Consider the following 27,620-nt stretch of genomic DNA (forward strand, 5'->3'; position numbering starts at 1 on the left):
AGCAAACACATACATGTACTAGGTCACCATGGAAAATGTGGTTTCTTCCTGTAGGTATTGGGCAAAAAAAGTTGGATAAACACTGACCCTGTGTCTAGCTTCACATTTTTACTTGCTGTGGGAGCTTTAATAGTCAGTCTGATTTATTCGTTTATAAAATACGGAGAAAAAAATTTTTTCTGTACTTCCTAGAAGGCTTTTTGAACATCAAATGAAATAATAGATGTAGAAAAAAAGCTCTGGAAACTGTAAACTTTCTATAGATATGCATGTACTTTTGTAAACTTGGATTTGGGGGCCATAAGAAAGAGTTGCAGATGAGATTCAGAACTTCCAAGAACTCCACGATGTCTGCCTTAGCAGGACTGTCACAACCCCTTCCTCCCAATCACAGTGTAGGGCTGCGAAGCACGAGGAAGGAGTGTGAATTCCTTGTGAACTTCCATTTCTTGCGATTTTCCTGCCTTTAAATATAAAAGGGTAACCATTAGTTCCCCTCCTGACAAAAGTCTCTTCCTAAGAAGAGACTGTAATGTATTGCAAAAAGTCCCAATAAAATTACTGTCAAAAACTGAATTGAAAAAATACATGCAAGAGACATTAAGCTCTTACTGCACACAAGCCCAGAGTTTGGTCTTTTCTTTCAATAACCAATCACTAGGGTTTGAAAAAAAAAAAAAAATCACCAGTTACATATTGAATACTCCCATATATAGGCTGCTAAACCAAAAATTACAATTTTGAGACAAAAATTTTCTTTCTAGTTTATTACCCATTCTGTAGGCAGCGATTTATTAACCTGGATAAATACACAATTCCTAAAGGGTAACATATGTGTGTTTTTTTTTCACAAATTCTAATAGGTTAAGTGAAAAGGGTTATCCAAATATACAGCTCTTCCTTATGGAAACAATCCCCTTTAAAATGATCAGGTATTTCCTAGGTCTTGATTATTGTTGTCCCAAGAAATCCTCTGTCCTCCAAAAAATCGTGCTTAGCTCAAACTCAAATATGATGTAGCCTCATTTCTCAGCCGGGAGCAGGACAACTGGCCCTCTCCCAGGTTCATTTCAGACAGACAACGACATTGGCATCACTAACTAGTAGTAATGGGCAACCATCAAGTTTCAAAGAAGCATCTGGGCTGCGGACATTATCAATTATCCTTGTAACTTTAAGAGGAATGTATCCAATTTGGGAAAACAGGCGGCAACTAACTCTCCGAGGTCGGCTCCGGAGGTCGGGAGGGAGTGGGTGAAAGACGACTTTGGCTTTGGCTCTCCTCCGGACTTTGTCCCCTCCCAGATTTCCGAGCCGGCGGGCAGTCGCTCCGCACTGCAGCCCGAGCCAATTGCAAAGGACCTAACCAAGCCCAGCCCCGCGGAAGGAACGGTTTCAGAGTTGTTTGTTTCTCTTTGATAAAGAAGCCCTTCCTTGCTCCGGCTTTGACTATCTATAGGGTTTGACGGAACAACCCTCCCACCCCTTCAGCAACTTAGAGTGATTGGTAAACAAACCAATCCTCGCAGCAACAAAAATGATAAAATTCGTTCTGGACTGCCTCCTGCTTCTGCCCTTACTGATCATCTTCGTCTTAGAATCGCTCCTGAAGTCTTTTATTCCTAAGAAGAGGAAATCAGTCACTGGAGAAATCGTCCTGATTACGGGAGCTGGGCATGGAATCGGGAGACTGACTGCCTATGAATTTGCCAAACTTAAAAGCAAACTGGTTCTGTGGGATATAAATAAGGTAATCATGGTGCTTTACTGTTTTCCTTTCGGGTACCTTTAATCTGTGGACATGTGTGCGTGTTGCAGGCAACAACCCCTTACAGCATAGCTGTAAAGGAGGAGGTAGAAAAACTACTATTGCCAAGTTATAGATGGGGGAAAACACGGATTAATTAATGTGTTTATGATCATGTGATAAATGGTCGGCAAACTCATTAGTCATCAGAGCCAAATATCAACAGTACAACGATTGAAATTTCTTTTGAGAGCCACATTTTTTAAACTTAAACTTCTTCTATCGCCACTTCTTCAAAATAGACTCACCCAGGCCGCGGTATTTTGTGGAAGAGCCACACTCAAGGGGCCAAAGAGCCGCATGTGGCTCGCGAGCCGCGGTTTGCCGACCACAGACCTAGAAGATAAGATTCTCAGTTGCTGCCCATTTGACATTGTAAATTTATCCTCACTTTTGCCCTGAAAGCAATTTGTAATTTCCTCCTCAACTTGATTTCACTGGTCCCTCAATCTTAATCATATAGAAAAAGTAATAGTTTTAGCTAGTATAACAAAAGAGTAAGAGGGTTGTACCTATTAAGAAAAAAATCCTACTTGCAGTTAACTGAGATAAGTGGGTTGAATATACCCAACAGAAAGCAACATTACTATGCCATAGTAATTTCCAAGAGTACTTTTTTAAAAACCACATTTTAGTTAAAAACATCTAAAAAAAGAAAAACTTGTAATGTAATTTTTACCAGAATAGGTATAGGTTTAAGAAAGAGAGGGGGACTTAGAATCTTACTTTTTTTCTTCAATATATATATGTTTTTATTGATTTTTAAGAGGAAGGGAGAGGGAGAGAAACATGGATCTGCTGCCTCCTGCACGCTCCCCACTGGGGATCGGCCCGCGGGCCTGCTGTGACCTCTTGGTGCATGGGAGTATGCTCAACCAACTGAGCCACACGGGCCAGGGCTAAAATCTTACCTTTTACTTGGCTAATGATTGATGTACAAAGAGGTTCCAGGAAGCACCTGCTGGCCTGAAATGCCATACCTTACACATTAGTTACAATGATGTAAACAAGAATTCATGGGATGTGAAGTAGATGATTGGCAAGGCCAACCCAGTGCGTGGTGTAATTGAGTACTTCCTGAGTATCTGTTGCCTAGATTTTAGGAACACAGGGCAAACAGGAGACAGGGTCAGATGCCCTCACTATAATAAGGAAAATAGACATTAAATAATTACATATGCAATGAAAAATACAAACTAGGCCCAGCCTAGTCTGGTGCTGTCAAGGAAGTGTCTGATAGGGTGTGGTCAGACTCATTGACCTCTCTACTTCTTCATGGTTAATTTACCCAATACCCTGGGTAACTCCCTAGAGCTTTAGGTTCCTTTTCTGAAAAATGGATAAAATAATAGTACTTAGAGGGCTGGAAGGATTACATCAGATAATGCACACAAAGCACAGGGTCTGGCACACGGTATATGGCAAATAGTGCACACTTACTGTGACATATAATGCCCTTTAGTTTGGACTCCCGCTGGCCTTGAACTTTGTGACCCAGCAGCACCAATCTCCTAATGCTTCCCCAGAGGATTTTTCTCCTTTACTTACACTCTGCCTGGCGTGCCCTGCCCTTTCTTGGCATAGCTGTTCTGCTCAGTCTTAAGACCCACCTCAGGTACCTCCTCTTCTAGAATTGTACTGCATGCCCGTTCTCTGTGTTCCTGTTAACTCTTTGTAGCTCTGTTAATATACTTATCACAATATATTAGTTTGAACCTTATGAAGCTGCCAATATTCAGTCCTTTATTCTAAAACAATAACAGTTTCACCCTGGTTGGCATGGTTCAGTGGTTAGAGCATCGGCCCACACACCAAAGGGTTGCGGGTTTGATTCCGGGTCAAGGGCAAGTACCTTATTTGCAGGTTCAATCCCCAGCCTGGGTTGGGCACGATATGCTTCTCATATCCATGTTTCTCTCTCCCTCTTCTTCTCTCTCTCCCTCCCTCCCTCCCCCTCTTCCTTCCACTCTCTAAAAATCAATGGGAAAAAATATTCTTGGGTGAGGATTAACAAAAAAAAATTTAAAAATAACAATTTCGTATGGTCCTACCTAAATATTATACTTATTTTATTTTTCTTTCTACAACACTGAGCTCACTGAGGTTAGGACTCTGGCTCATTCATATTTGTGTCCATAAGGTTCTTCTAAGCACCATGAATATGACCTACACATTAAAATGTTGGGGGGAATGAGTGAATGAATGAATTATAGTTAACACCTTATTTATTTTGCAGCCAGAAAATTGACGACCATGTGAAAAAAAAAAGCTTAGTGTTATTTTTTAAAGCCTAATATGGAATATACACTCATACATATATGCATTCAGTGTAAAATTAATAATAAAATTTAGAATTTTAAGATTTTTTTATCTTATTTTTCAAAGCTTAGCTTTAAATTCACTTCCAACTAAAAGAAACTCTTCAAAGCAGTGTCAAAAATGTGTCAGTTGAATTCTTGCCCAATCCCAGTTCAAAGAATCTGACTCCCCTTAGTTATTTTCAGCTGTTGATATAATTCGCTCACCATTATTGTATTCTCCTGCCTCTTTGTTGCTTTTCCTAGCATGGAATTGAGGAAACAGCTGCTGAATGCAGGAAACTGGGTGCACAGGCGCATGCCTTTGTGGTAGACTGCAGCAACCGAGAAGATATTTACAGTTCGGCGAAGAAGGTGACGTTGCACATTTGGTTAGAATCATCTTGTGTCAGGGCTGGGAGGGATTTTGGAGATGGCCCAGTCATGATGCAGACAAACTAACAGAAGTTGGTGATTTGCCCAAAGTTGTACAGCTAGCGAGTGGCAGACCCAGAACTAAAGCCGAGAACTGAGGTTCCAGACTTCAATGTGTTCTGCAATCTTCCAGGCAGCTTTGTTTAAAAAAAAAAAATAGGCACCCCAGAAGTTTTCTTTCAGTGGGTGGAGGGCTGGGCCCAGGAATTTGCATGTTCGGTACCCTTGCACTCACACCTCACCATCTGATTCTGATACAGGTAGATCCTTGGATGACACTGCAGAATCACTAACAGGGTCTTCTGAACTCCAGTCAAAGAACTCAGGAAGATAGGATAACTGCTTATCAGGCTTTCAGCATAGACATCTATTTCTATAAAGCAGTATTTGCCTCGTCTATACATAACTGAGCTGTGCTATATATATAATGGGGTCTCTTCTGAACACATTCATGAATATGCTTGTTAACTAAATGTGGTAACAGTAGGAAGGCCAGTAGAATTACCTGGGCAAATTCCTTAAAATAGACCTTCCTGGACCTCACCCCTGGATATTCAGTGTAATATAAAGATTCTAATTCAGTACAATATAAAGATTCTGATTCCGCCAAGACTTGAGAACCTCTGGAATTTTAGTTTTGAGGACATCTTTAACTTCTATTTTAAATTCTAATCTTTTATTTCTAACTGATGCCTCTGTTGTTGGTTAGGCCTTCGCTAGGTCAGTAGAATCGGTAGACATTATCCAGGCTAGTGGTGGGAAGTGGCCTTCCGGGAAGGGGGTATGGTAAGATCAAGGCCTTTGGGTAAGAAACATCTGCATTCCTCACAATAACTAGTTTACTTACATTTATAATGATTTTCCTTCATAGAGATGAGTGCTATTCAGTTAATACTGGCTTTATCACCTTGGGCAAGTTACCCAGCCTCTTTGTGCCTAACTTTCCTCAGTTATAAAATGGGGATCACAGCAGTCCCTACCTCATAGGGTTGTTATGGGGATTAAATGAATTAATGATGTAAAGTTATTAGAACAATACCTGGTGCTCAGTAGTCACTTGGTAATAATTAGTTGTTAGTGTTATAATGTTTCCAGGAGAAATGGGGGCCTGCTTGGGTGTATTCGGTCTCCTAGGGTGGAGCCTTGGGGAGTGTGTGAAGCTGTAACTTCCTGGTGAAGCAAGCAGGCTTATGGCCCGGATCAGCTCCCTGGTTTATTGGGCTGAATAATGTCTGATCCCTTTTGCTCCTTACCTTTATGAACATCTAGCTACCTCTGCTAACAATAATAGAATCACCAATATAATCTATATAATTTTGTTATCAGCCAATATTAAAGGGATTTAGTAGTGTTAGTTACATAAAAGGAACACACTCATTTCCAGACTCATTTGGGAATAGGCTTTTCTGGGAAAGATAACTTTATTATTTGAAACCATTCCATGTTATTTTAAAGATAGTGTTCTCATTGAAATTGTTCTAAGATGAACTAACTGTGTGCTTGAACAGAGTATGCACAATGACATATGATTACCAGATATTTTGAAGTAGCTATTTTGTGTGGCTGTTTTGATATCAGGACACTTTTATGCCACCTAAACAATAAAGCTCTCAGCTCGCTTTCATTATTAAGAAACTAGAGGCCCAGTGCACGAAATTCGTGCACTCGGCGGGTTGGGGGTCCCTCAGCCCAGCCTGTGCCCTCTCGCAGTCCAGGAGCCCTCAGGGAATGTGTGACTGACAGCTTAGGCCCGCTCCCATGCAGGCCTGAGCTGGCAGTCGGACATCCTTAGTGCTGCCGCGGAGGCGGGAGAGACTCCTGCCACTGCAGCTGTGCTCGCCAGCCGTGAGCCAGGCTTCTGGCTGAGTGGTGCTCCCCCTGTGGGAGCGCACTGACCACCAGGGGACAGCTCCTGTGTTGAGCGTCTGCCCCCTGGTGGTCAGTGCGCATCATAGCAACCGCTTGTTCCACCGTTCAGTCAATTTGCATATTGGCCTTTTATTATATAGGATGTTCAAATCAACATTCTCATCCTGGGGGAAGACAATGGGTGACGATGGGGAGGATGACGGAAGGGCCAGAGGATCTGAGCAAATACTTTGGCAATATGAAACAGTAATTTACATTTTGAGTCATGTTAATGTGGAGGCATTACAGCAGCTTCATCAATTCAATCACAGAAAATGTCCTAAGATTAAAAGGTTCTCTCTTTTTTTTTCCATGTTGGCACATAGATTCAAAACTACATTTTCCCCCCACAGCTAATTAAAAAAAATACACACTTTTAAAAGTAATCATTACATGCAAACCTACCTGCATACTTCTTAATGATGCAGATATTTTTCTTATTTTTAAAGGTGAAGACAGAAGTTGGAGATGTTAGTATTCTGGTAAATAATGCTGGTGTGGTCTATACAGCAGATTTGTTTGCTACACAAGACCCTCAAATTGAAAAGACTTTTGAAGTTAATGTACTTGCACATTTCTGGGTAAGTATGATTTCTTTTACAATTTCTTTGAATCTTCTTATAAGACTCAAAGATTAAGTTTAAAGTGAAGCTTTCATTAGAGATAAGGCCATATCAACTCAATACTAAAGTTTTTGCTAGGTACCAGGGATAATATACAAAAAGATCATTTTTCTTTTCTTTTTTTAAAATATATTTTATTGATTTCAGAGAGGAAGAGAGATAGAAACATCAATGATGAGAGAGGATCATTGATTGGCTGCCTCCTGCATGCCCCCTACTGGGGATCAAGCCCGCAACCCAGGCATGTGCCCTGGCTGGAATCGAACCTGGGACCCTTCAGTCCTCAGGCTGACGCTCTATCCACTGAGCAAAACCGGCTGGGGCGAGATCATTTTTCTTTTTGCTACAACCAAATTTCATCAGTTATTTTTCCTCCCCCCTCAAAAAATATTAATAATAATAAATAAATAGTAATAAACCTCAGGTGGTATTTATGTTTTCATTCTAAGCTAGATTCGCATGTCTCTGTCTGTTTAAAGATGAAGAAGAGATTAGGGATACTCTGAGTTATCTTCAGTGGTTCTATAAAAGGGGAACCCAGTTTGCTTTTTGAGAGTCATAAGACCCAGGCCTCCCGTTATATCCTGGCCCCAAATGCAAACTTTATTATGAAACTCACCATTCAAGGTCTTAAACACACACACGCACACACGCGCACACACACACACACGCGTGCACGCGCGCGCGCGCGCGCACACACACACACACACACACACACACACACACACAAAGTTTCTGAGGAGTCTACTGCCCAAATAGCCAGTTCCTTCAACGGCCCCTGAATGTTTTCTTGGATGTGACTTTGGGATGAGTAATCTCAAAAGAATATTGGAGTTAGTTGGTAAAAATGCAGTATTTTGTTATGTTAACATTCCCAAGTTGTTGACACCTATCTGTATTTTTATGACTTAGGAATTTGTTTATCTTTCTGCCTCTTTTGGAATGTAAGGTATTGTCTTACTTGTTCCTGAATCCCCATCACATAGTAGGTGCTCAGTAAATATTGTGTGGATCATTCAGTGGCTATTGGAAGATTGCTTTGCACTTCAATATTTTTATGGGAAACTCTTTCCTAACAATTTCACATTAAGATAGAATATATCATTAACAAAAGGTGGAGGACTAGTGGACATAAGTTGTTTGCAATTTAAATGAGATGGATTCTTAAAGTTTTCAGTATCCATGGTTTACCTTAATTTTTCTAATCTGGCATCCTATCCAATTGCCTTATGTTGCCACATTTGGCAACTAATCTAGATATTTTAATTTATGTCAGGAACAATGTTAACAGAATGTATCTTTGCTTCAAAATATTCCCAATGGGTCTGCAAATCAGAAATAATTTTTTTTTCTGTTTTATAATAACTACTGCTAGACCACCAAGGCATTTCTTCCAGCGATGATGAGGAATAATCATGGCCATATTGTCACCGTGGCTTCAGCAGCTGGGCATACTACAGTTCCCTTTTTAATGGCTTATTGGTAAGTGAACATGTGTTTTGTCATTGGTTGCTAAGATTAGCTTTGTTGCACAGTCTCTTGTGCAACATCATTATCAACCGTTAATCCCCTACTATGTTGACCACTCTAGATGTGGCAACAGGGAAATTATCCAATTAGAAGCCAACTGCTTCAACATTTCTTATCTCTTTTAGCAGCAAGGGATTATAAAACAAGAGCAATACCATGAACAGAAGTTAATATTAATAATTTTAGCCCTGGCCGGTGTAAATAAGTAGTTAGAGTGTCAGCCCAAGCACCAAAGGATCTCGGGTTCGATTCCCAGGCAGGGGCATGTGGCTGGGTTGAAGGTTGATCCCCAGCCTGGTCAGGAGTGTATGGGAGGCAACCAATTGATGTGATTCTGTCAACATCAATGTTTCTTTCTTCCCCACCCACCTTTCTCTCTCTCTCTTTCTTATCTTCCTCCCTTTCACTCTCTCTTAAAAAAAAATCAATGGAAAAAATGTCATTGGGTGAGGCTTATGTATTAACAAACTTATGTATTAACAAAAAAATTAATACATAAGTTTGCAAAGATATATACCTAACCACACCTAGAGAGTGGTTATTCTTAGGTAATGGCAATAAAAATGATTTTTATTTTATTCTTTTTGTTTTCTTTCTTCCTTTCTGACCATTTATTTGTTTTATAATAGTTTTAAAAATAAATATAGACATGGATTGAGTTGTGTTTTTTTGAAAAGATGAAATAACTGCTGAAGCAGTCACAGAACAGATCTACAGTCTTTGTCTCCTTCGGAGTAAGTTTAAGTTAGGAGATTGGCCCCCACCATCCAGGGCTAACACAGTTTTACATGCATTTACCTCCTTGATGAAAGACAGTGCAGGTGCTGCTGCTCGGCTAGCACATGACATGCCACTGCTCTGCCAAACTCTGTCTTAGCCCCCGCTAGTTAGAGAAGGTAACAGGGCCGTCAACCCTGTTGTGCTTCCTCCTTCCCTCGCCCCAGTGAACATTGTAGTTCTTCTGATTCTAATTTGGTTCTAACCCACTGAGGTGTACAGTGAAAGTCAAGCAAGAATGTGCTTTGTGTGAGAAACAGATTTATTATGGTGACTAGTGATGGTGCTGTCAACAGAAGCAAAGGTTCTTATCAGGTGTTGTTGGAGCAAGAGCAACATACCAGCTGTGCAGACTGTGCACTGCACAATTCCAGGGGCGCTGCTCACACTCAGGTCCTTTCACACTGGAATGATTTTCCAGATGTGTAGGCAGTAAAATAGCTTGAGGGGAGAAGTGGCCTTTTCTAATTCACACAGAGGCGCCATTTGGGCTAAAAGGCAGGGTTGCAGCTACACAGGTGGTTTGTACCCTTCCAGCTTTGGGACAGACCTGTGCTGTGCTTGCCCTCGCAGGACGCCTGTTTGGACCCTCAGCTCTCACTGGCCTGAGCTGCAGTCTGTGATCCTTATTGACCACAATTATCTTAAATTCAGTGGGCTCTGGTTTTTGCTCAATATCAGATCAATGGCAGAGCTTTCACAGAGACACACGGAAGACTTCACCCAGCAGAAAACAATGTTTATCAGTTGTTATCACCGATTAGGCGGTTAAACTGAGATGCTGCTTTTTAAAACATGAACTGAAGTATAACATACACCTATCAAAATGCAGAAACCATGAGTGTACAGCTCAATGAGTTACTCCAAAGTGGACGCAGCTATTCAACCTCCAGGCAGGTCAAAAACAGAACTTTACAGAAGTTCCTCTTCCCAATCACCAATTCCTCTTTCCTTCACAGAGGAAATGCCTATATTGACTTGTTATACCATTGATTATTTTGCCTATTTTTGATCTTTATATACATGGAAGCACACTATGTTTGTAAGATTTATCCATGTTGTTGTTGGTGGCTGTAGTTTATTCACTTTTATGCCCATCTAGTATTGCATCATATAAGTAAACAATAATTTATTATCCTCCCACTGTTGATGAACATTTGTGTTGTTTACAGGGCATGATTACTATCCTATCTAATAAAGAGGTAATATGCAAATTGACTGTCACTCCAACACACAAGATGGCTGCACCCATGTGGTCAAAGATGGCCACCCCCATGTGGACACAAGATGGGAGGGCCAGCAGGGGAGGGCAGTTATGGGAGATCAGGCCTGCAGGGGAGGACAGTTAGAGGGGACCAGGCCAGCAGGGGAAGGTAGTTAGGGGTGACCAGGCTGGCAGGGGAGGGCAGTTAGGGGCAATCAGGCTGGTAGGGGAGCAATTAGGCATCGATCAGGCTGTCAGGTGAGTGGTTAGGGGGTGATCAGGCTGACAGGCAGAAGCAGTTAGGGGCAATCAGGCAGGCAGGCAGGTGAGCAGTTGGGAGCCAGCAGTCCTAGATTGTGGGATCGGGCCTAAACGGGCAGTCAGACATCCCTTGAGTGGTCCCAGATTGGAGAGGGTGCAGGCTGGGCTGAAGGACACCCCCTGCTGGTGCACAAATTTCGTGCACCAGGCCTCTAGTGAGTAATGATGTTTGTAATCTTGACTTAATCACTTAACTAGCCTTATGTGATCTTTGGCAAGCTACTCAATGTATATATGCATCATTTCCCTCATCCATAACATAATGCTAACCATAACAACTAACTAACTCATCAAGATGCTGTAAAGTTTAAATAATGTAATGTCATGCACTTACTATAGTATCTGGAATTCTGCAAGTGTTCAATAACAGAGGGTACCTATTGATTTTCTGTTCCAATTCCACTTCTCTCTGTTCACACAAATGGTAAGGACCCACCTCTCATTTTAGCTTTCAAAATGCTTTGCCCTAGTGGAATGAATCATATATGCTCTGCTCCTATTTGTTAGAATGAAATAAGAGGGGACCTAAAATTACCTATTTTGGGACCTGTAATCCACTCTTCAGCTATCATTATCCTGAGTTGCTGCAGCCATGGCAAAAGAATCTATTACAACTCTAATCACCTATATTAGGGAAAAAAAGTCAATTTCTTTTGAATTTATAGTTCAACAGTTTTAATGATTAATGTGAAAAAAAGCAAGATGGAAACACTGAATTCATGATGAGAGAGGTTGATCCTTTGATTATGTTCTTTTGCTGATTACTAAGTATTTTGTCCAAAAGTGTCTTGATTTTTAAAAAGAAAGCAATTTGGTGCCACAAAATTCTGGCTAATACATCTTGTCAATTCATATAGCCAATTTAAAAGCATGAAAGTTAGCAGTATGGGAAGACAGGGTAAAATTGAGTTCTGATCATTAACTTGTAATGAAATGTTATTTAAAAAATAATTTGGAATAAGAAATATTAATTCAGATTACTAAGAATAAGAAATTTTATATACTGTTACGAAGTGCAGAAAAAAATGCACTCAACCTAAAGTTCAAAACCATAAAATTATTTTAACACATTCAAGATCATTAACTCTGAGTTTTAATATATTCCTGCGTTCTTGATTCACTTAAGAAAAATCAGAAAATACACTTCAGTAAAAGAAAAAAAGAAAATTTACTGTTAATTTCACCATGCAGAAAAAACCTTGGTAAGCATTTGTTATAATTTTTAGGGCATTTTATTTATTTATTTATTTTAAATATGTTTTTATTGATTTTAGAGAGAGGAAGGGAGAGAGAGATAGAAATATCAATGAGAGAGAATCACTGATCGGCTACCTCCTGTATACCCCCTACTGGGTATCTTGCTTGAAACCTTGGCTTGTGTCCTGACCAGGAATCAGACTGAGACCTCCTGGTTCATAGCTCAATGCTCAAACACTGAGAACACTGGCCTGGTTAGGGCATTTTAAATGCAGATATGTAGTCATTCATTGAAAAAAATCTACATACATACCCTTGCTTTTTAAAAAATTTAAAGTGAGCTTTTTGCCTGTTAATAAATGTATATGTGCTACATCATTTTCAATTCCTGTATGGTATGCAACTGTTTATTTAATTTATCCATTGTTGTTGGGTTCGTTTGTCTGGACTCTTTTTTTTTAACATTAATATATTTTTTACATTTTTTCTTTATTGTTGAGAGGATTGTATTTTTTCATTAAACTTATTTCATTTTTTCATTGGAAAACTCAGGGAGGTACTCTCTACTCAGAACCTGGTTGTAGTTCCTCTCAGCTGATTATCATCTTCCGCTGCTCTTTCCCCAGCATCCTATCAAAATCTAATTAAAATGTGTTACTATTTTTGGTGACCATTTGTTTCATTAGATTATCAATTCAACAGATGAAATAGAATGGCTCAAAATAAAAGTGATTTCAGCAAGATAGATTACTTCTCTGTCACACAAAAAGTCTGAGTGAACAGGTCTACTCTCCTCTGCAAAGTATAAGGGTCCAGGCTCCTTCCCCGATGTTTTTGCCATCACTAAGGTGCTGTGCCTGGACTCTTTCAGTTGCAAGGAACACAACACTTAAACTCGCCCAGGCCAAAGAGGAATTTTTTCTCCTCTGTGATGAAAGTCTCAGGCAGGCTTTCCTTCTCTTTGGCAAGATAGCTACCAGCAGTTCCAGCGGAGCATCCATTCAACTCCGAGTCCAGCAGGTTGGGAGAGGCCTGACTTCCCAGTGATGCCTTAAACGGTTCTGGCTCTAGAGTTCACTCTAACCAGACCAACTTGGATCCAACCACTGAATGGGTAGGCAAAATCAGAATGACGTTGCAGAATAAGGGAATATGAAAGCCAATGAGCAAAAACAACAGCTGTCTACTATAGATGTTTAAAATTGTTTCCACACACAAGAACAAAATACACGAATTCATCGAGGCAGACAACAGATTGGTGGTTACCAGAGGAGGAGAAGGTGGAAAGAGGGTGAAACAGGTAAAGGGGGTCAATTGTATGATTGCGAATGGAAACCAGACTTTGGTGGTAAGCACTATGTATAGTCTATACAGATGTTGAATGATAATGTTGCATACCTAAACTTACATACTGGTGTAAGTCAGTGTTACCTGAATTAATTAACTTAATTAATTAAATATTGTTTTTAACTACTTGCCTTCATGAACTATGTACCCCAGGGACTATCCGTGAATAAACTTTTAGAAATATGATTGATTATGTCCTAAGGATACTTAAAAGAGAAATTACCGGATCTAAGAGCATGGCATATTTTAATGAATTTGATACCTTTTGCCAAATTGTCTTCCAAAAAGGCTGCCAACTAACACTGTGCTTTGGAAAATAGCAAGTTCTCTGTCAGTTTTTCTTTTTAAGCTTAGACATATGTTGAAGGCTTAAAAAGAAAAGATGGCTAATTCAGTCATATAAAATAAAAAATATTCTGTACGTTGAAAAACAACTCAAGCAAATAAAAATGTTCTCATATCTTTAACATTACTGCCAGGCAAAAATTCTCTCTTGTTTTATTGTGTAATTTATATTAATTATTCCTAAAAATAACATTTTAATATAAGTATATCTATTGGTGTTTTCATTTTGTGCATTTTCTGCTAATGCTCTTTAGCCATTTGTCCATTAGAATATTTTCTTATTCATTTCTAAAAGTTGCCATATATTAACCCTTATCCTTGTTGTATATGTTGCAAATGCTTTACCAGCTTATTTACCTCTTAACTTGGTTGGGAGCCAGCAAAGTTTAGAGTATATCATATAGAGGCCTGGTTTATTGCCCAGATTTTTTTTTTTTAATATATTTTATTGATTTGTTACAGAGAGGAAGGAAGAGGGATAGAGAGTTAGAAACATCGATGGGAGAGAAACATCGATCAGCTGCCTCTTGCACACCTCCTACTGGGGATGTGCCCGCAACCAAGGTACATGCCCTTGACCGGAATCGAACCTGGGACCCTTCAGTCCGCAGGCCGACGCTCTATCCACTGAGCCAAACCGGTCAGGGCTATTGTCCAGATTTAAAGCCTGATTCTACCACTCAGTGTCTTTGGGCAAGTTCTGTATCCCTCTCCTGTGCCTCAGTTTCCTTTTCTGTAAATGGGGATCATTATAGAATCTATTTCATGGAGTTTTTGTGAGGATTAAATGAAACAATGCATCTGAATAACTGAGGACAGTGTCTGGCATGCAGTAATCAATCTTATTCATGATTAGTTTTGTTTTATTTTTCAAGGTACAGAAGATTTACATTTTATATAATTGAATCTAGCAATCTTTCTTTTTAAGCTTTAAATATTTGTCTAAGCTTCAAAAAAAAAAAAAAAAATGGTTCCCCAGCCAGTGTGATTCAGTTGGTTGGAGCGTCGTCCCGTACACCCAAAGGTGTAGGTTCCATTCCCAGTCAGAGCACATACCCAGGTTGCAGGTTCAATCCCTGGTTGGGGTGTGTGAGGCAACTGATCAATGTTTCTCTCACATCTCTCTATCTCTTTTTCTTTGTTCTCCCTTCCCTCCCTCCCCTTTTCTCTCTAAAAATCAATAAAATTAAAGAGGACTTTCCACAGCTTTGTATTTCCCAAAGCACAGGTTAATTTATAAGAATTTACAGCTACTTTATATAATTGCTAATCCATATAGATTTCTAGAAGAACAATCTATCTGATAATGCCACTGAACTTTGCACACTTTAAATTGGTTAAAATTTCAAATTTTGTTACATATATTTTCACATAGTTTTTTAAAATTAATATTATATTCTAATAACTATTGAATTGTACACTTTAAATGGGTCTATGTGGTAGGTGAATTTATATCTCAATAAAATTGTTTTTCTATATAAACTGATGAACAAAAAGATAGATACAGAGGCAGTAAAGCATCAAACAGACTGTCAAATTACAGCGGGAAGGTTAGGGAGAGGTGGGGGAAATAAGAGATCAACTGAAGGACTTATATGCATGTATATAAGAGTAACCAACGGATGCAAAACATTGGGGGGTGAGGGCATGTATGGGAGTGGGGTGGGGGAGCAATGGTTAGATATGTACACATATAATACCTTAATAAAAAAAAAAAAAGAAAAAAAATTGTTTTTCTAAACACCTAACTGTCCACTTAAAATACTGTTAATGTCCTTTCTCTTTCCAAATATGCGCTATGGAAAACTGAAATTATTATATAATGGGGAAATAATTTAGACCAGGGGTTAGGAAAGGCCTCTTTGAGGAAGTCAAGCTGAGACTTAAAGGAAGAAAAGAACTTATGCAGGAAAATTTTCCAATGAATTTCATGAACATATTAAATAATGAGTAGCCTACAGTGTCATTAAATTTTATGGAAACAGAACAACAAAACAAGCACCCTACCAATTTTACTAACAAAACATTTAAATCTACTCAGCTGTCACTCTGATAAATGATGTTGGGGTGCAGTCAGTGCTTCCTTTTTTTTATTGATTTCAGAGAGGAAGGGAGAGGGAGAGAGAGACAGAAACATCAGTGATGGGAGAGAATCATTGATCAGCTGCTTCCTGCATGCACCCCACTGGGTATTGAGCCCTCAAACGGGGCATGTGCCCTGACCAGGAATGGAACCGTGACCTCCTGGTTCCTAGGTCGACGCTCAAGCACCGAGCCACACCTGTCAGGCCTGTCAGTGCTTCTTAGACTTGAATGTGCCTCAGTTTCCCCAAGGATTTTCTGAATGCAGGTTCTGTGTCAGGAGGTCTGGGCTGGGTGTTTTTGAGATCCTGGTGCTGCCCACGATTCTCGGCAGGGGACCACACTTAACTAAAGAAAACAGATGCCCGAATTAAATAGAAGCAGCAGTTTTCTTGAATTATTTTGCGACCTCTCTCTGTGTATTTTCAGTTCCAGCAAGTTTGCTGCAGTGGGATTTCACAGAGCTTTGACTGAAGAACTGGTGGCCTTAGGAAGAACTGGAGTCAAAACATCATGTCTCTGCCCTAATTTCATAAACACTGGCTTCATCAAAAACCCAAGTACCAGGTAAACTGAGACAGAAATGGAGATAAAAGGGTTGGCGATTACATGAGAATGAGCCTTTCTGTGGGGTTTCTTAAGTATTTTAATCCTTTAAATACCCTGAGCTCATCTCAATTTCAGCTTCTGTAGATTGTGTGAAAACAGGTGTAGAGACAAAGGGAGAGGGAGAGAATGTATGCAAGTGTTCATATGAATGACACAGGTGAACCTGCTAATCCTCCCTTTTTCCTTCCCCTAAGCCAGGGGTGGGCAAACTTTTTGACTTGAGGGCCACAATGGGTTCTTAAACTGAACCGGAGGGCCGGAACAAAAGCATGGATGGAGTGTTTGTGTGAACTAATATAAATTCAAAGTAAAGGAGCGGAGGGGAGAGCAAGAGAACCAGATAGAACAGCCGGATCCGGCCCTCGGGCCGTAGTTTGCCCACGGCTGCCCTAAGCATTGGTTCTTAGACTTAAGTAGACACACATTTCAACATGAGTGCTTGGGAACCATGTAGAGGACCCACCCCCAGGGATGCTGATTCTTACTCGGTTTGGTTGGGATGGGGTAGTTAGTAGTTGGGATGGGGACTTGGGACTGTGTATGTTTACCAAGCTTCATATGCCATTCTGATGGAGATACATGAGGACCACACTGTGAAAAACACTTTCCTTTGGTAATCTAGAGCTAATCTACCAAATTGAGTACCAGACCATGTTGTTTCCTTGGTTAAAAAGTAAAATTGTAAGGATCTGCTCTGAGGTTGATTTTAATGTTTCCTATCTTTGGGAATAGCTTTAATGTCTTTGTAAATATAATGTATACTTTAAAAAAATTCCAACACACAGGAATGTACAAATAAGAAAGTTTTGTTTTAAAATTTCTTAAAACCTTCTATCCAGTGGAAACTACTCAACATTTCAATGAACATCCTAGACATTTCCCTATGTACAAATTAAATGTCTAAATTTTATGTAACTAGCATATATTACACATGGGGTTCTAGAAACAGTAAGTAAACTGCTCACTTCTCTCAGCATTATGTTTATAGACAGTACTGTATTAAAAACTTCAAAGATTCTAATAAGTTGGATCTTAACTGTTCCCACCACAAAAAAGAAATAATAATTATGTGACATGACATAATTATGCTCATGCTACGGTGATAATCATATTGCAATATGTAACTACATCAAATCAACACATAGTACACCTTAAACTTACACTGTGTGATATTTCAATTATGTCTCAATAAAAATTAATTAAAATAGTTCACTAAAACTGAAAGGGGGTGTCAAAGGAAGAGGTATCATACCCAAGGATAGAATTTGCCAATTTCCTCCATTATTTTCAGAATTTAGGTACTAAAATAATATATTTGAGTCAAGTTTTTCTCACTTATACTGTCTTTCAGCAGTTAAAAATAGACAGCATATTTTTAAAAATTATAATTGGATTTTTTACCCTTGCCCCCAGAACAGGGCTGCACAAAGCTTAGACTTGAATGTGCCTCTCAGTTTCCCCAAAGATCTTCTGAATGCAGGTTCGGTGTCAGTAGGACTGGGCTGGGGTGGCCTCTTCTGGCAAAGCTCTACTAGTACAATCTTCTTATATAATAAAAGGCTAATATGCAAATTGACTGAACCGTGGAACGACCAGTGGCCATGATGCGCACTGACCACCAGGGGGCAGATGCTCAACGCAGGAGCTGCCCCCTGGTGGTCAGTATACCAGAAGCTGGGCTCATGGCTGTTGAGCGCAGCGGTGGTGGCGGGAGCCTCTCCCGTCTCCAAGGCAGTGCTGAGGATGTTCAACTGCCAGTTTAGGCCCGCTCCCCTAAGCTGTCAGTCAGACATCCCCTGAGGACTCCCAGACTGCGAGAGAGTGCAGACCAGGCTGAGGGACCCCCCCTCCCTGAGTGCACGAATGTTGTGCACCAGGCCTCTAGTCTATACTAATAAAAGGGTAATATGCTAATTAGACCAGATAGACCAGATGTCTTCCAGACATTCTTCCAGACAAAGTGGCAGTAGCTGCAAGGGCCAAGGAGGGCTGGTGGCTGGCAGTGGCAGCAGCAGCAGGGTGATGGGTGTGGCGCCTTCCCCTGATCACCCGGTCGCCTCCCACAGAGGGAGGCCAGACTGTGGCTTAGGGGAGCGGGCCTAAACCATCAGTAGGACATCCTCTGAGGGCTCCCAGACTGTGAGAGGGGGCCCAGGCTGAGGGGACCCCCCCAGTGCACGAATTTTCATGCACCAGGCCTCTAGTTGAAAAATAACTGGGAAGCTTGTTAGGGAGGTGAGGGGGGGAATAAATAGAAGCCCACAGGATTCTAACCGAGTCACAGGAATATGACTTGGCTAAGAAAGGGTCTGGGGCTTGGTCCTGCCCCATGAACCCCTTTGAAGATAACCAGATACTAGAGTGGATGCCTAAGGTGAAGTTGGCTTTAATCTAGAAATTTAGTTCTGATTCGAAGACAGACTGATCTTACTCGTCTATATTTTATACAATAAATAAAATCTGTAATTTTCTTTTTTAAAAATATATATTTATTGATTTCAGAGAGGGAGGAAGAGATAGAAACATCAATGATGAAAGAATCATTGATTGGCTGCCTCCTGCATGCCCCCTACTGGGGATCAAGCATGCAACCCGGGCATGTGCCCTGACCAGGAATCGAACCATGACCTCCTGGTTCATAGGTCGATGCTCAACCACTGAGCCACACCAGCTGGGAAAATCTGTAATTTTCTTAAACCTCACCACAATATTTTGCTCAGAGAGATCAAGTAACTTGCCTGTAAGTAGCAGAACTGAGATACAGAACAAACTTTTTCCTCTTTGCACAGAGGATAACTTTTCTGAAAGAAGGAAACTGAACCAATTTCTAAATGACTATTCAAAATAATTTGTGTCTTACTAATATTGGAACTGAAATTCTCCTTTAAAGCACATCAAAGGCGTAGTTTATTGTTGTTTTTTAATCCTCATCTAAAGATATGTTTATTGCTTTTAGAAAGAAAGGAAGGCAGAAGGGGGTAGGGAGGGAGAGAGGGAAGGAAAAAGAGTGAGAGAGAGAAACATTGATGTGAGAGAAAAACATCAAGCAGTTGCCTCTTGTATGAGTCCCCGTGGGTATCAAACCTGCAACCTAGGTATGTGCCTGACCAGGAATTGAACTTGCAGCCTTTCGGTGTACTAGACAATGCTCCAACCAACTGAGCCATACCAGCCAGGGCTGTTGGTTCTTATATTTACACATCTAACGCACTATAGAGAAACTAGTTTACTATTTGTATATTTGTAATTTACCATAATTATTGGAATTAAGTGTAATCAGGATTTCTGACGAATTTTTGACTGCTAAGAATTATTTTTGTTAAATGAACTTGGATATCAAGAGATCATTTTATTAAAAGTATTTATTGAAGGCCTACTAAATACCAGGTACCCTACTGGGTCTGGATACCTTACATAAATTACCTCTCATGTAGATTTGGCCCCATAGTTTGCCTAACCCTGCCCTAATCCTTCTAACAATTCTGCAAGATAAGTATTGCTATGCTCATTTTATGGACAAACGGGAACTTGGAAGAATTAAGAAAATTATAGCTCCCAATTTAAGAGTCTACACTTCTTAATTTAATGCATTTCTTTTTCTGGTAAATGGAAACATACATACTATTCTGTAAGCTGCCCTTTTGATTTAACAATATGCTGTTATGTTATTTACAATGGCCAAGATATGGAAGCAACCCAAGTGCCCATCAATAGACGAGTGGATAAAAAAGCTCTGGTCCATATATACAATGAAATATTACTTGCTATAAAAATAATGAAATCTTACCATTTGCAACAGTATGGATTGTTCTGGAGGGTATTATGCTAAGTGAAATAAGTCAGTCAAAGACAAATAACATGATTTCACGTATATGTGGAATTTAAAGAATATAAGAAAACAAAACTGGGTGAAAAAGGTGAGGGAATTAAGTACAAATTGGTAGTTTCAAAACAGTCATGGGAGGTAAAGTACGGCATAAGGAATATGGTCAATAATACTATCTAATAAAAGGGTAATATGCAAATTGACCGTCACTCCAACACACAAGATGGCCACCCCCATGTGGACACAAGATGGCTGCCACAAGATGGCCAGCAGGGGAGGGCAGTTGTGGGCGATCAGGCCAGCAGGGGAAGGCAGTTGGGAGGGACCATGCCTGCAAGAGAGGGCAGTTGAGGGGGACCAGGCCTGCAGGGGAGGGCAGTTGGGGGGGGACCAGGCCTGCAGGGGAGGGCAGTTGGGGGGACCAGGCCTGCAGGGGAGGGCAGCGAAGGGGGACCAGGCCTGCAGGAAAGGGCAGTTGGGGGGGACCAGGCCTGCAGGGGAGGGCAGTTAAGGGGACCAGGCCTGCAGGAGAGGGCAGTTGGAGGGGACCAGGCCTGAAGGGGAGGGCAGTGGGGGAGGGGACCAGGCCTGCAGGAAAGGGCACTTGGAGGGACCAGGTCTCCAGGGGAGGGCAATTGGGGACAACCATGCCTGCAGGGGAGGGCAGTTAGGGGCAATTGGGCCAATAGGGGAGCAGTTAGGCATTGATCAGGCTGGCAGGAGAGTGGTTAGGTGGTGAACAGGCTGGCAGGCAGAAGCAGTTAGGGGCAATCAGGCAGGCAGGCAGGCAAGCGGTTGGGAGCCAGCAGTCCCAGATTGTGAGAGGGATGTCCGACTGCCCCTTTAGGTCCGATCCCACAGTATCAGACATCCCCTGAGGGGTCCCAGATTGGAGAGGGTGCAGGCTGGGCTGAGGGACACTCCCACCTGCAGTGCATGAATTTCGTGCACTGGGCCTCTAGTATTGTAATAACTATGTATGGTACTAGGTGGGTACTGGAAATATTGGGGGTAATACTTTGTAAAATATATGATTTGTCTAACCACTATGTTGTATACCTGAAACTAATATAAAATTTACTAAAAAGGAAAAATACCATAAGCGTGCATGCACCCACCCACCCACACACACACACAACAAACCAATATGCTGTTGTTAGCTTTCTGTGTTGATATATAAAGAGCTCCCTTGCCTTATTCTTTTTGGTTAATCCTTACCTGAGGATAATTTTTCCATTGATTTTAAGAGAACAAAGGGGAGAGAAAGGGAGGGAGGGAGGGAGAAAGGAAGAGTAAGGGAGGGAGGGAGGGAAGGGGAGAGAGAGAGAGAGAATGAACATAATGATGAGAGAGAATCATTGATAGGCTGCCTCCTGCATGCCCCTACTGTGGATCAAGCCCACAACCTCCTGGCTCATAGGTCAATGCTCAACCACTGAGCCACACCGGCTGGGTACAATACTACTTTTCTCATTTGTCTCACCTTTACTTTACTGCATATTTTATCTCTCTGAACGAGCTATTCTGTATTTGTTCATAAGGAATCTCATCCAATTCTTTTTGTCTCACTTCTCTTAACTAATCACAGAATTTAACATCTGCTTCCCCAAAATGTTAGTCACCCAGTTTGGTGACATTGGCAATTTGAGAAGTTTCTTTAATTATGTATCTTTTTATCTAAATCATTAGTAAAATGTTAAAAACTCAGGACCAACACTTGTGCAACTTCATCCTGAGTGCATTTATTCTAACACCCAGATAACAAAGGTCACTTTTTAGGGATTGCATGCTACTTGGTAGAACATATACCAGGGTGATTGATTACACAGTGAAGACGTAACATGGAACTAAGTAACAACACTGGAAATGAAACAAAGACCTAGTAAAGTGGTGAAGTTAGATCATCAAAGCCATATTAGCATTTCACATAGACATCAAGGACCTAGAGGCGGACACATTCCTGTATTTTAATTCCTTGACACTTTAGAATATATTCACTAAAACATCTTATTATATAATAACACTTGCATATGGTGTCTGACTTCTTTCCCAAAGCTTCTAAAGATTTAAAAGTGAATTTAGCAGTCTTAATCTAGCTAATTTATTTTTTGAGTCTTAGTTACCTTTATACTCCTCATTTGCATAATAGGGACGATAGTCTCTCCTTCATAGGGTGTTGTGAAATTACAAGGAGATAACCTGTGGCAAATGCTTAGCACAGTGGGCAGTACATGATAAACACCATGTAAATGGTTGTTGTTGTTGTTATTAGTGCCAAAGCAGCTACCATCTTTGAGTACCTAGGATGGGCTAGATGCCACAAGTCAGTTAGGTTACAGTTCCTATAGTAACATAACATATTTGTTTAGCACTAAACTAAAGCTGACGCCTCTGTGAAATGATTTGCTTCTGATTTCAGTTTGGGACCCACCCTGGAACCTGAGGAAGTGGTGAGCAAGCTGATGAAGGGAGTCCTGACTAACCAGAAGATGATTTTTGTTCCATCCTCTATAAACTTTATAACAGTGGGGGAAAGGTAAGCAACAGTTATGTTTGCCAGTATTATGAATATTCATCCTACATGTTTTTACTCAGATTTAAGACCAAATCCTTGTAAAGTACAGTGAAATGGAATTAAGTTAACAAAAATAATAGGTTTAAAGAATACATCAATTTTTAAACTACATTTGTTAGTGACTGAAGCAAGATTAGTATAGCAATTGGGTAAATGAGCTGAATAATTTCCACAAGTTTTTACATTTTTTTAAAGAAATTTCTTTAAATTTTTATATATTTAATTTTTTTTTAATATTTTGGAAGTCTTATCTTATAAATGAATAAATATGAAGAAAGACCATTTTTAAACATTAGTACATAATGGAATAATAGGACAATGATATTGGAGGAAACCATAAGTTAAGTTTTATATATTCATTTAAATATACAACAGATAATCATTGAGCTCTTATTTTGTGCAAAATCATACTGAAGCACAGGAATCCTATCTAATAAAAGAGTAATATGCAAATTGACCATCACTCCAACACATAAGATGGCTGCCCCCATGTGGACACAAGATAGCTGCCACAAGATGGCCACCAGGGAAGGGCAGTTGTGGGTGGTCAGGCCAGCAGGAGAGGGCAGTTAGGAGGGACCAGGCCTGCAAGGAGGGCAGTTGGGGATGATCAAGCCTGCAGGGGAGGGCAGTTAGGGGTGACCAGGCTGGCAGAGGAGGTAAGTTGGGAGCAACTGGGCCTGCAGGGAAGGGCAGTTGGGGGGGACCCAAGCCTGCAGAGGAGGGAAGTTAGGGGTGACCAGGCCTGCAGGGGAGGGCAGTTAGGAGTGACCAGGCCTGCAGGGGAGGGCAGTTAGGGGCAATCAGGCTGGCAGGGGAGCAGTTAGGCATCAATCAGGCTGGCAGGGGAGTGGTTAAGGGCAATCAGGCTGGCAGGGGAGCAGTTAGGCATCAATCAGGCTGGCAGGGGAGTGGTTAGGGGGTGATCAGGCTGGCAGGCAGAAGCACTTAGGGGCAATCAGGAAGGCAGGCAGGTGAGCAGTTGGGAGCCAGCAGTCCTGGATTGTGAGAGGGATGTCCGACTGCCCGTTTAGGTCCGATCCTAGGACCTAAACGGGCAGTCGGACATCCCTCGAGGGGTCCCAGATTGGAGAGGGTGCAGGCTGGGCTGAGGGACACACCCCATCCCACCCCACCCCACCCCCATGCACAAATTTCGTGCACCAGGCCTCAAGTTGCTAAATAGTTGTAGAGGTCCTCGAGCCTTGCTACCTCAGATGTGGTCCACGGGCCAGCAGCATCTGCATCACCTGGGAGCTTGTTAGAAATACAGAAACGCCTGATCTCCTGAATCAGAATTTGCATTTTAATAAGATCCACAGGTGATCTGTATGCATAGTAGATTTAGAAGCATTTCTTTAGAGCAGTAGCTCTCAACTTTAGTGCACATTGGAATTCACCTGAGAGTTTTAAACATGCTAGTGCCTGAGACCTACTCCCCAAGATGCTGAGTTCATTGGTCTGGAGTGTGGCCTGGTGTCTGAGAGATACAACTTTCCTGGTGATTCTAATGCAGCATCAAGATTGGGAAGCACTGGTTTAAAAAATGCCTCATCATAGCACATTGTCTCATCACTCATCTGGGAAAGCTGTGTGACAGAGAGGCTGGTCAGGTAGTGAGGGGAAACGGAAGAGGCGCCTAAGGTTAAAAAAAAACAAAACTCTCCCTGTTCCTAGAGTCTAGCTTCTCCCTCATGGTAAGGTATTGTGGTCACTGGGGAAGTCAATTTAAAAAATAGATTCCTGCCCTGGTCGGTGCACCAGAAGGTCACTGGTTCGATTCTGGCCAGGGCACATGCCCAGTTTGTGGGCTCAATCCCCAGTAGATGACGTGCAGAAGGCTGTCGATTGATGTTTCTTTCCTCCCTCTCTAAAATAAAATTTAAAATATCATATCTATTTAAAAACTAGATTCCTCACCTCTTGAGATTTTAATATAGGATGTTTTAGTTGGGACCCAGAAATCTGTATTTTAACAGGCAATTGCCACAAGCAGTTGGTTCAAAGATCATACTTTGAGAACAACAGACCTAGAGACTAAAAAAATGTAAGAGAGCAAAAGCATTAGGGCAGATGTCAGGTTTTCAGCCCCTTCTGCTAAGTTTCTATGGTTGAACATACTTTAGAGGTTTCGGTAGTAAAGCCGGAGCATCTCCTTGGTGGGTAAACAAGTTAAAACCTCTGAGGTGTTAGCATTCGACTTGTCACATCACCGAAGCCAGCACTCAGCGATTACAATGCTTTAGAATATTACTCTGTGAGGGAAGGAATTTGGCCTGTTTTCCTCACTATATCCCCTGCACTTGGAAGAGTCGTTAGACACATTCCAGCATCAGAATGTTTGCTGATTGAATAAGTTAATTCTGTTTCCTAAAGCTTTAACACAGAGACTCAAGGTTTGTGCTCTGGAGTTAGGCGAAGCTGTGTTTGTGTGACTTGCTTGCAACGTGAACATGATGAGTTATTTAACTTCTTTGAAGCTCAGTTTCTTCATCTGTCACATGGAGACAACAATAAGACTTATAGGGCTATGAGGAATAAGTAAAATAAGGCATTTAAAATATTTAGTACCCTATAAATACTCAATAAATGTTACCTATCACTGTTACTATTATAATTACCACAGTTCCCATTGCCTGATTTTCCTCTGACTATGAATGTTCAGTGCTCAATTTCCAAACTGTATTTGAATGCCATCCAGGCTGATGTCTATATATAGTTACCCTGACTTACATAGTTTCTTTAGTTTCTCTCAGACTCATTGGAATGTGACCTTTTCCTCAATATTCTTAACTATAGAGTAGGGAGAGAAAAATTAGTCCTACTAAATGTCCATCACTGTGTGTAAGGCATTTTATATTAACACATTGAATCTTCAAGTAACACTGGGGTAGGTGTTAATTTTTTCATTTACATGTGAGGAATTTAAAGTCAAAAGTTAAAATAACTTGTTCAGCATTATGCTGAAAACCAAGTATATTGTCTGCATTTTATTGAGCAGTTCTGCTTCCACAGTCTCTTAGTGGGCCATTTTGATAATATACTGGATTATACAGTATAAAATTAGTTCCTATTCTCACTTCTTTTCCAATGTCAGGTGTTGGTTTGTTTTTTTAATAAAGCCTTTAGCATCTCAACTATTCAGTTCTATACACATCCTCTCACAGATCTTTTGAAAAATATAGAGTATATTTATTTTTAAAAACAAATATTTCAAGTCACTCTACTCTAAAGAATTAAACCTTTCTTTTCCTTATGAAAAGAAAATGGATTTAATTTGAAAGAACATATAGTAGTGACTATATGTTAAAATCTTAATCTTGTTTAAAATGAACATGGACATGATGCATTATAAACACATGTATTTTAAGAGAAGATATCTTAAAAATGCACTTGATATTAATTTCCTAATTATATTTATATATCTTTCTTTTAGGATCTTTCCTGAGCGTTTTCTGGCAATTGTAAAACGGAAGATCAATGTTAGGTTTGATGCTGTTATTGGATATAAAAGTAAAGGAGAATAAGTGCTTGGTTTTTTGGAAATTGATTTACCAGGTTTAAGTTGATTTCATCCAATGTTAATCAGAATTTTAATGTTTGGACTTCCGCTTTTCTTATCTTTTTTTTTTTCCTTCAATATCACCTTTTGAGGCTCTGGCGGTCCTCATTATCACTGTTCTTTAGCTGAAAGTTGATTTCATATAATACAAAGAGAGAAATACCTGAACAATTGCCTTATGGAAAATGGAGGAAAAGAACAAAAGCAGTTTTACAATAATTTCTGATTGCGTTGCACATCTGAAGGCTTTGCAAAATTTGTACTATAAATGTTAAGATATATTTTTATTTTTAATTACACTTAAATTTTATATAATTCACGTTTTTCTTTTCCCTATTGTACATAAAATGGAAATCTCAAGCTCTTTAAATATAATGAAGGACTATATCTAGTAGCATTTTACAAGGAATTTTTACGTGATGTAAGAAATGGTCAAACATTTCGTCGTACATATCACCATTGTTTCCTGAGAGATACCTCATATTTCAGTGACAAACATTTCAGCACATGGAAACTGGAGGTAGACCCATGTTGCAAATAAAAAAAAAATCATTGGGATTTCAGGTAGAGAAATGCAAGAATGTACGCAAAAGTGACAGTAATAATAAATGGATAAAACTTAAACTTGTGGTGTTTCCATCTTTGTGCTTTGAATAAAACATGGCTTAATCTTCAACTGAAAGGAAAATGGATTATATACTCAAAGGTCTTGTTTTTTTGTTGTTGTTTTGTTTTTTAGTGTCTGAAAATATCTCAGATGTGAGACTCAGTGAGATGGTAATATAAGTTCAGACTTATAAATTGAAAAAGTAAGTAGGTTTGTTGGATTTCTATTAAAGAAAAAATATTTTCAAGACTGTGTTAGACACATGAAGTAAAGAACATACATGTGAAGTAAAGAACTTTGTTCTTATATCAGGAAGTTCATACTCAGAAAACATAAACCTGAGTAACCGATCCCTGTGAAATGTAGCAAATGAACCACATTTAGGTTCAGACACTTCATGGTAAAAGATTTTGACCCATTTTATAAGCAGGAATTAATATTTATTCAACATGTGTTAGGTGCTATCTTAAACACTTGACTTATTGAACAAGTAATATCAATGCCACTGCAGATTCTAAGGACCATATGACAGTCTATTTAAGGAAGGTTATTCTATAGATTCTATACC

At 40.2% G+C, this 27,620-nt stretch overlaps 1 protein-coding gene across 1 annotated transcript; it reads left to right on the plus strand.

Annotated features, from left to right (window-relative positions):
* Nucleotides 1-1,223: 1,223 nt before the first annotated feature.
* On the plus strand, nucleotides 1,224-27,154 carry HSD17B11 (hydroxysteroid 17-beta dehydrogenase 11). The gene is made up of 7 exons (XM_080687814.1): nucleotides 1,224-1,750; nucleotides 4,372-4,479; nucleotides 6,897-7,028; nucleotides 8,446-8,552; nucleotides 16,303-16,440; nucleotides 22,728-22,844; nucleotides 26,320-27,154. The coding sequence occupies exons 1-7, from the start codon at nucleotides 1,538-1,540 to the stop codon at nucleotides 26,408-26,410; spliced, it is 906 nt and encodes a 301-aa protein (XP_080543940.1). The 5' UTR covers nucleotides 1,224-1,537; the 3' UTR covers nucleotides 26,411-27,154.
* The last annotated feature ends 466 nt before the right edge of the window (nucleotides 27,155-27,620 follow it).

This window comes from Plecotus auritus (genome assembly GCF_963455305.1).
Source record: "Plecotus auritus genome assembly, chromosome: 1".
Lineage (NCBI taxonomy): Eukaryota > Metazoa > Chordata > Mammalia > Chiroptera > Vespertilionidae > Plecotus > Plecotus auritus.